Source organism: Callospermophilus lateralis, chromosome 10, assembly GCF_048772815.1.
Source record: "Callospermophilus lateralis isolate mCalLat2 chromosome 10, mCalLat2.hap1, whole genome shotgun sequence".
Classification (NCBI taxonomy): Eukaryota; Metazoa; Chordata; class Mammalia; order Rodentia; family Sciuridae; genus Callospermophilus; species Callospermophilus lateralis.
The window spans coordinates 69,258,582-69,268,946 of record NC_135314.1 but is presented as its reverse complement, the minus strand read 5'-3'; the positions used below and the strand labels follow the sequence as shown (position 1 = coordinate 69,268,946).

The following is a 10,365-nucleotide window of genomic DNA, read 5'->3' as shown; positions in this document are numbered from 1 at the left end:
AGCAGGAGCCTACCTTATACATGTGCACATACAAACACACATCCACAAACGAGGTAAAAAACGAGTGCTAAGAATCTAAAAGTACTCCAGGCGATCACACTGTCAGAACGTTATTTTTTTCTTCTAACTGGGGTAGGAAATGTGGTTCTGTTTTACTTTTTTTCAATCTCAAGGGAGGGGGAGCAGGAGGCAGGACTACAGGAGGAAGCGGATGAGTGGTTATCATGCAACAGAGACACAAAGGAGGAGCGCCCCCCTTGAGGGCTGGCCCACGGCCTGATGGAGACACACAGAAGGTTGCCATGCAGGAGACTCATAGTTCAGATTTCAGTCTTGCTTTTGTCATGCCTCCAATCAGAAAATAAGTGAAGAAACACCGTAGAGTTTTGCCTTCAAACCAGAGGAAGGGAATACATATGTTACAACCATAGCTATTTTTGCCGAAAAGTGTGAACACAGTGCTCTGAAAACAAGTCTGGCTCCTTTCTGCAACTGATGCTACTGCGTCACTGGACCGTGTTCAGAGAGGAGAAAAGGTGCTACATCGTGTACAGCAGAAGCGAGTAAGAGGAGGGCAAGGAAGGGTCCCAAGGGTTGTGTGAATTAAAGAAAAACACACCCGTCAATAAAAGCAACCCACATCTGGGAAGTATCTGTCACACTGTAGGCTGAAGGGACACTGTGCAAATGGCAACCCCCAAGAATGAAGACCCCTATATCCAGTGACGTCATAGCACAGGTAAGTGGCATACAAGATGTTCCCAACCAAATTTCTGTCTCCACTTAAGTCACTATTCCCGACCCAGAAGTGGCAGACACCTTATTCAGCTAACAGCCTAACTGCCATGGATGCTGGGAACCTGAGTTTACTAAGCTTGGATGGAAGCCACTGATTTTCACAGATGTTTCTGGGTGACCACAGGTTAATGTTAGGTCATTCTTACCCTGAACCAATTTAAACCCAGAGTCGAGAGGCCCGAGGATATGGAAAGTATCATCCTTGGAAGTTGCTCCCTCTACTTTTGTCACAATTAAATAGAAATAACAGAAAGTTGGATCTCAACCGGGCACACGACACAGATCATAATTCTTTTATTAACTAAATTACAGTTGTTTTGAATAAAAACTGTGATAATCATTTACGGGTCAATGACTTATTTTCTCTTACAGACGAGTACCAGTTACTTTTCTTTGTTTTTTTTTCTTCTTCCCAAGAGTGAATCATCAAGGCCGGGGTCTTTAAATACAAGTGTACTCCTTCAGGTTCCATGACTCTCCAAACCAGAGTCCTTCACTTCACTTCACTTACTCTGGAAATTGAAACACGAACATATCGTCACTGCTCATGTCTATTTCCTGTGCATTAAGAAGTTGATGCATTTTTAAAATTTGGAACTATTTTAGATACACAGCATCTTCAAAATAAAGAAAATATGTCCACAAAGGTCATAGACAGAAACAGGCAAATCATTAGCCTTTTCAGTTTTGGTAAGTAAAATGCAGTCAATGCCAAATGAAAATAAAACTCAATAGTCTGATAATCTCCGTTTGTTGGTTGAGTTAAAGAAGCCAAAATATTGATATTTCAAAGAAAAGAATACTAATCCTAGAATAATATTCCATTACATTCACTTTAAATCTACACAATTTGTCTAATGTAAGTGAAATAAACATGATAGGTATAGGTAGGAGGAACACCCTAGGCAGGGACGGGGACCTCTTTCCAGAAGGGTAGATATGCTAGGAGCATCTATCAGGCGGGTGTCAGCAGACAGAACCCGCCAGACAGACATCCAGAAAACAAACTCTGACCAGCTAATGTTAACAAAATTAAGCACATTTCAAAGGCCATCATAGATTTCATCTGCTATGAACAAACAAAAATTCAAGGCAAAAGTTATATCTTAAGGGAAAGTTCACAAAGAAAGATGCCACTCAAGGATCTTATACTGGTTTTCTGGAAATGGAGAAAAGTTTAGTTTCTTCCTACAGAATGACACCACAGTAGGAGAGAACAAAGGAGCGGAGAAGCCAGAATTTAAGCATGAATAAAGATGCCATAATTCCAGATACGGATCTTTTCAAATGTCTTTTAATTTCTTCCTACTAACTGTAATTGTTTTAGGAGCCAGGGACTTGCATAACAAAACCTGATTTAAAGGCTGTGGCACAAACCTACAGAAATGGGATCATTCAGTGGCTCCTGGGTGAACAGAAGCCTAAACATTGTTTTAAATTTGGTTCAACAATGACTGGAGTGTTTGAATCTTATGCAAAAGTTTATTGTAACCAGGGGAACAAACCCTCTTGTGTTAAATGCTGTGCTGTTTAGAGGTGAGCGGGCAGGTCATAGGCTTTGGAACTGTAAAGCAAATCACTGACATAAGCAGGGAATGATTGCAAATATCGAAGATATGAAGACATTTTTGAAAATAAGGAAAAAATATAAACACAGTTACTAAATGCCAGTGGACCTGAAGACTGCAGCATATGCAGGGAAAACCAAAATGAATGCTAGCAGCACTTGATGTTTCAGATTTGGTTATCTTTAAAATTTAACAAATCCAGGTCTTTGAAGTATTCCATGAAGATTAGAGGTTATTAGTCTAGAGTTCCAAAAATAGAAGTGAAAGTGGGAGTGACTAAACATTGTTCTTTGCCTTTCTCTGTAACCCTCTACCAAAAGGTCAGAACCAGCTCCTGCTTGGAAAAATAGAGATATTAAGTCCCCATGGTTGAGATGCCACAAAATCACTAACATAAAAGAGACTCTGTCAAAAATGATAAAGATTTGTGCCAGATTATGTCTGTGCCTTATAAAAAGCATTTTTAAAGTTAGATACCAGGTGCTGAATCTAAAACATGTCTTACAAAAAGGGGCAATTTCACTTTGCTCTGAGCCATGTGACTGTGGACTCTGATTCTTGAGGCCCTACAACTCTTATGTTTAACTTTTTTAGCAAAATAGATTTAAGTTTTATCCATCAAGAAAGGTGGACATTTATGATTTGACAGTGACCCTTTTATTTAAGAAAGTCATATTTTCAAGAAGTATTTTTATTTCTTTTCAATATCTACATTTCCATCAATCTATAATCACAGGAGTATTTTATACTTACCATCATTCATCATTCCTTTTGATTCTTTAAACGCTAAGGGTTAGTAACAAGCCAAAGAGGCAGTTAGTAAGGATCCACAATTAGAAATAATTTCAAAACAAACATGCAACAACAGCATGCCAATTATTCTACAATTACAAAGCCAAATGAACTTTAAGACTATCATTTTTATTGCAAAGCATTTCTGTGGTTCACACTCACAGTATCCATAAGGGAAAGAGATTCAATTGGGAATACAGTTTCAGATCTACATAGACAGCAAAATGTTCTGGTCTGGTCTCACTACATATGATGACCTGCATCTTTCTGAAATTTCCAAATTAGAAATTGGGAGTAAGATTCTCCTCTAAGGGGGTGCCATAGCACGTTTCATTTTGGCCCCATATAAAAGGGCAATGGTGCTCTTGCCCAGTACCACTTGGCTAAACAGCTCCTTGAGGGACAAAGCATGATCCTTTTTTCCCAGAGGTGAGAATATTACAAAAGCAATTCTCCTGATTCTTAATGAATAAGCAAAGGAAAAAAGGTCAATGCAAAGGAAAAACCAAACCAAACCAAACCCTAAACCCTTCTCAAGAAATAGATGGGCATTCTAACTTTTTCGAGGGCCATTTCAAATTATGATCTGATAATAGATCAAGAATATACAAGTTTGTAATAACTACATACCATTAAGTGGTTCCTCTACAGCTTTCTGGAAAATATTTAAAATATATTTACATAAAAATATAATTTATTTCATGTCCTTATATACTAAAGCTTACATATTCTAACATTAAACTATACAGTAAACAGTGAATCCTTTCATCTAAAACCAAAATAAGGCAGTAAGGGCTGAAGCAAAGCTTGCCAAGTTGAGCTGGTAGTTTGGTAATAACTTTTTATTATTCTCTTAATATGCTTTTCCTATGCAGAATTTCCTACCATACCCACCTTACTCAGTTCAGAAAATCCTAACTTCTCACAAAAATACTGAAGTGCAAGTATGTACACAGCAATAGCAGAACAAATAATACAGTTAAGCAAGAGAAGGGAGCAAATCAGAATCATTTTCAAGTTGGACAAAATGAACTCAGCAATGGGAGAAAGAAAACTGTTAGGATTTAAAGGTACAGCGGTTGGGTTTTTTATTAAGAGGCACTTTAGAAACCGCTGGCTGCTTGTGACCGGGTAGCTATGGCAGTGATCTTTTTAGAATAAACAGCCGAGGTGAAACAAACACACCCTGAGCCAGCCTGCCCATTTGGAATGCCTGCAGAGGCTCCTCAGACTCAGGAGCACTTCCTGACACAGACAGGAGACTCTCTCTGGGATTCCAAGTAGATCCATCATCAGTCTTTATAGGAAGCTGAGTATAATATAGTCCTCTCTAGATCTTATTTCCATAAAAGAGCTCTTGGGTCTGTCATTGTGATGACTCTATATTTATCAAGATAGTTTTCTCCTCATTCATCCCCTCCTAAATTTGTTCCTGTTTTTTTTTTTTTTTGAATTTTCTCAGAGAGCTTATTAAAATATCCAAAGTACGGTGAAACCTGCAGTATAGTTTTCAGGAAGAAAAATGTTTATAAAATGGTGTGGGGTAGATAGTAACTCAGATTTCTCAGCAATATTTACATTCATTTTATAAATTATGATTTTAATGATGTCAATTTAATATAAATTTCTCTTCCTCATTAAGCCTGAAACTATTGTTTTGTGTATTTACATCAAATGAATCCAAAAGGTGAGGTAATATATTGGAATCAGCTTCCTTCTGATGGAAGAGATAATAACAATTATTCCTACTCATAAACTTTCCAAGTCTGGATATGAGAAGTCAGTACAATTTTATGAAATAATTTATTCCACCCCATTAATACTTAAATGAGCAAACATAAGTTTTAAAATAGAATTGGACCCATTCACACAAAGGTCATGAAACAACTTCAACATTTTCTTAATTTGATGTTACATGAAACAGAGAGCAAAATAGTTCAATATTCCAATTATCACTCCTCAGTCTAACCCACCAAGAGATCATTCCCAATTCATTTAATAAACTTTAACTTACCCTAGGAGCTTGTATAGTCCTCTGATTAGAAGCTGATATAAATAAAAAAATAAGAATATTAATTTAATAAATGAAACAAATTAAGGCAATGCAATGTTTATTTTTAAGATAAAATGTTCAGGGTTAAAACTAGAGGGTGCCAGAGACTCCAATGAAGGAGTTCCAGCTTTGAAGTCTATTCAAAAATACAGAATATTCTTGATTATACGCATTGAGAGAAGAAAATGAAGCACTGACCCACCTATATGGGATAATAAACACACATGTTCTCTCATTTGTGCATGCTATCTCGCCCCCCAAATCAGCCACATGCTACACTTCTTGGTGGAAAAATGCTGTCATCCATCATCCCTACCATGGACTCACCATCTCTTCCTATTCCACCCAGCCAGGACATGTCACAATGTGGCAATGACTGGTGTCCCCTCTACTCCATGTTCCTTGGCTCCTTGCTCTCATTCCCCAAAGCCCAATCTTCCCACCTCCTTCAAAACCTTCTCAGCTTTCAAAGTTTCAAATGGCTAATAAAATAAACATTCATACCCCTCTATGCTTAAAAATTTATTCTAGGCAGCTAGATGCAGCCACACTCAAGCCCTCCCCTATATAACTCCTTCTTAGCTTTTGAGTTGCCCTTTTCACAGTTTCCTACTGGAGAAGTAATAAAGATGAAGGAATACAAGGCAGGAAGAAAAGGACAAAAGGGAAAGGAAGTACTCTAGTTGGGTAGGGGAGAGAGAGGACTGCCTTTAAAAACCAAAGAGGATGCCCAAGAGCAGCTAAGTCCTTCATACCAAACACGGTCCCACAGTTTCAAAATGTCAGCCAGCAACATCGCCGGGTCATCCAGAAGGAGGGTTTTCCTACTGTATTATATTCTCTTACTATTCTTTCTTTCTTTCTTAATAGAATTTCTCATTTCTCTCTCAGTTTAACAAATTCTGATTTCTCACAAAAAATATTAAACATAGAAGTAGCAACAGAATAAATCATACCATTGAACAAGAGATGGGAGCAAAACAGAATCATTTTCAAACCAGGTGAACTCAACTCAGTAATGGAAAGAAAATGTATTGGGACTGACAGGACTCCACTGTGACCTGGACTGGATGACGGCACTGGACTTGCTCATCAGCAGACAGGCAGCCCCAAGACTGCTTTCCTGCTCCATGCTATTTATCTCCTACCACCCCTCACCTCAAACCTATCAAGCTTCTTGGTTCTGACCCAAGGTCAGCCAATCTAGAGGCTAGCTGACAAGGCTCACTCAAATAGGAAGATGGTACCTGACTGGCCAGGTAAGATTCTCACTCCCCCTGGAATCCAAAGGGAAAACAGAAGAAAAGACTAGAAAGCTGGTGATGGGAAGGGAAAATGGAAAAGAAACAAAGTAAATGAGAACTCAAAGCTTAGAGTGATAGGTAAGAAAAGCTATCACTGGGAAGACGTGATTAGGATAAAAAAATGGGGACACAATGGAGAGGCTGAGCTACCTGGCTAACAGGTGAAGAGCCAAAGGCAGAGGAACTCAGGAACCATAACTGACAGAAAAGACACCAACTAACTCTTGTTGCTAAGCGGGGAGTGATGAACCAGTAAGAGGAAAGATGCTGGAGCTGTCTAGCTGCCGAACTGCACACTCCCCCACCCTGTGAGGCCTATTATCTGCCTGCACCCTGGACATCCTCTGCTAGTGCGACATGTGGGTTGACACTGATCTCCCTCTTTGTGGCAACACTTGAGGAGTGGTTTGTTCCTTGTGTCCCAACATGAAAGCAGCCTCTTTAAAGGATATAGAATGAAATGGTTTCGATACATTCCATTTAGCAGCTTCCCAAATAAATAAGCAGAATTTCATAATTTTGTTGGGGATATCAGGAGAGTGACATGAATAGACAGCTTACTTCAACTAAACCATGCCTTATTTCTAAGGATTTTTTGTTTGTTTGTTTGTTTTTGGTGCTGGGGATTGAATCCAGGGTTCTTTCCCACTGAGCCACATCCCCAGCCCTCATATATATATGAGACAGGGTCTTACTAAGTTGCTTAGAGCCTTGCTAAGTTGATGAGGCTGGTCTCAAACTTGCAATCCTCCTGCCTCAGCTCCCTGAGCTGCTGGGATTACAGGCATGCGCCAATGTACCCAGCTTACATCTGAGTTTTATAAAGGACAATATAACTGAACAGCTATCTAAATTTTTGATTGGTAACAAACATGAGGGGGTGGTCAGAGACAATATTTTAGATTTCTATTTTTGAGCTCATCAGAATTAGTATTAAGAATAGCTAAGTACTCCCCTCCATTACATATAAAGAATAGTCTCAAAATTCTAATTCCCATGAGCAAGAAATGTCACATTTGTCTAGACCATTCTGAAAATAGAAATCTATGAATAACAGTGATTCAAAAGGATAGCAATCAGTTGTGATCCCTCTAAGAGTATAAAACTAAAGAATGCAGGTGTTAATTTCACCTGAGTTAATACCGTCCAATGGGGCTACAACACATGAGCCAAAAGAATGATCATGACTGATCGGTTATCATGAGCAAAGGCCAGATTTTTTTTTTTTTTTTTTTTTTTTAACTAAAAGCCTTAAACATTCTATCTGGGCTGACTTGATTCATTCTTCTGCATTAGTTGTTATCTAAAACACCTGATCACTTGATATAAACATATTTTCCATGTTTTGAATTTTTCAGAAACACTTTTTATAGTGATACCATAAACACTTTTCCTCAACAATGGCCAGAAAATACATCTGAATATATAAACAAGCACAAATATCTATTGACTGACAGATATTTTGCTTTTGTATCATTCTAAAATATCTGAGATGTGTGGTAAATATGTTTCTGACTTTAATGAGGCTAATTGTTCAAAACAAATTATATGACCTCATATTAAACTAAGTGGTAATGGCCTTAAAAACAAACAAGTGCTTTTACCTTTACACATAATAGACATAAGCATCCATTATACTAACAAGCTCAACTTTAGTTAGTGAGTTTAGCTGGATTCTTTTAATCTTTTCATATTATTGTTCACAGTGTCTTATCTCACTTTATAAAACTAAAATGTCTTCAGTAATAAGAAAAAAATGCAATAAAAAGGACTTCGTGAAAGTCAAAATCCTAGTCTTCAAAATAACAAGGCTATAAAATTTATATTTTTGAACAATGAAAAATAAAAAAGTTAAAATTCTCACTTTTAACTCACTCTTAGAGAGCTTGTTTTTTTTAATGATCTGAGACTTTTATTGCATTTAAATCAAGATGCATTCATTTCTAAAACAGTGCATCTGCAATGAGTAAAAATTATTTTTGAAATATTTACAATTTTTACTTCCTGATACCAATTTGAAACATTAATGTTACATATACTCAGATTTAAACAGATTTATATAAGCAAAACACATTAATCTTCCTAGTCTACCACATTATCCAAAAAGCAACTTTCCTGTACCTTTTCTCTTCTTGCCTTTCAACTGACCGAAGGTCTCTCTCTGCACTCTGGCGTCAGACAAGTTGATTTGAAAAGTTAATTTAGGATATTCTCAAAATATCAACAAAATTGAACTAAATTCTTAAAATCAATATAGTATATTTATGCAGTAAAGTATGATACAGAAAAATAACCTGGGGTCCTTCTAGGGACTTTCATTTGAATTTAGAACAGTGACATTTTTAATGATAGTGATTTCACAGGCTTCTTAGGGATGTAAGCAATGGAAAGGGCGGGAGAGCAAGGCCAAAAGGCGGCAGCTAAGCAGTGTCCACTAAGCTTGAGGCAGCATCTCCAGACCTGATGGCAACTGTGCTGAACACCTGCCAGAGACGGAAGGCAAGAGGAAGCAAGGGAAAAAAGGGGGCAATACAGCTAGTGAGGGAAAAGCAAGAACACGGAGCCGAGAGTCAGTCAGTGATACCTGTGAGTACTGCAGGTTGCGTGCTGTGTGAGGCAACGAAATCAGCAGGGCCACCCCTTAAGAATCAGACACATGGTGACTGGACTGGAAGACTTAACCAGGGCAGACTAGCATCACCAATAAGACATTCACCATAGCAACCACGCAAATGCCAGTCTGCTTTAGGTGTCTTTCTTATTTATTTATTTATTTAGAGGTTGGGGGTCTTTTTAAGTTGCCCAGGCTGGCCTCAAACTTACAATCCTATCTTAGCCTCCTAAATAGCTGGAGTTACAGGTGTGCACCACCATACCTGGCCTTTTAGATGTTTTGTGTTTTATAAACTTATGTGGCATGAAATTGGGAAATTTCATTGAGGTACAACTAAGACTCAAGAACAAATAAACTAAAAATAGGTAGATTTTGATAATGTATTTTAGTTGTTTATCTAATAAGCATTAATTAAAGGGGTCAGACAATATATAACAGAACCAAATTTAATTATCGGTCATCAGAAGCTGAAATTCAGAAAGAAAGGTAAAATTTTTTTTTAAAGTATTATGCAAGCTACATGGGAAGCTTCTCGACTCTATCAATTCACGTTCTGTATTAATTTAAAAACTAACAGTAAAGTTCACCTATTGAAAAGCAGAAACACTGACTTTTCTACACCATTAATTTGCAACTATTGATTCTTTTGATAGGTGGTGAAGAGTTTGCTTTACTTTATAAATAAAAATCAGATTTTTTAAAAAATGGAAGCTGCTACAAACCAGACTGAAGGCAACATCAGTAGCTTAGATTAAAAAAATCCTAGTTTTAGACACCATTAAAACTGAATGAGCACTCCCCCCCCCCGTGTGTGTGTGTGTGTGTGTGTGTTTAAAATAAGAATGTATGCAGAAACCTGTTGTTTGAAAACTGGCAGATTAAATACTAAGGTTAGAAAAAAAATTGAAGCTGATTCCATATACATATTATGAATTTATTTTAAGAGTGGTAAAATCCTAAGTTTAAAAACTTACTGCTTTTATTATATTGGTTTATACCAAAAACATTTTAAATGTGTGCATTGGAGGTCATCACATTATTAAATACAAAAGTAAAAGACTTTGATTTTCAACTCCTGACACATTAGGGGAGTCCCTGTGTATACACAGTGCACAAGAAGAATGGCAAGTGACATACAGGTTTCTGCAAAAGAGCTAAATCACAGGAATAATGAACAATTAAAAACCCTGTTCTATTAATTAAAATGGATCCTTCAGAGATTTCTCCCTTTACTTA

General features: G+C 37.4%; 1 protein-coding gene across 4 annotated transcripts in view; it reads right to left on the bottom strand.

The window, feature by feature from the left end:
• Positions 1 to 1,070: 1,070 nt before the first annotated feature.
• Cd47 (CD47 molecule) overlaps positions 1,071 to 10,365 on the bottom strand; it is a 45,268-nt gene continuing 35,973 nt past the window's right edge. The window contains exons 8-11 of one of the 4 annotated variants that reach the window (XM_076869045.1): positions 5,173 to 5,204; positions 3,789 to 3,813; positions 3,120 to 3,152; positions 1,071 to 1,310 (exon numbers count right to left, since the gene is read on the bottom strand). In XM_076869045.1, coding sequence (XP_076725160.1) covers positions 1,306 to 1,310; positions 3,120 to 3,152; positions 3,789 to 3,813; positions 5,173 to 5,204 — 95 coding nt within the window. In that variant the 3' untranslated portion in view covers positions 1,071 to 1,305. Of the gene's footprint in view, positions 1,311 to 3,119; positions 3,153 to 3,788; positions 3,814 to 5,172; positions 5,205 to 8,636; positions 8,684 to 10,365 lie in introns of those variants that run through there. The other 3 variants (XM_076869046.1, XM_076869047.1, XM_076869048.1) reach the window with 3 other exon arrangements.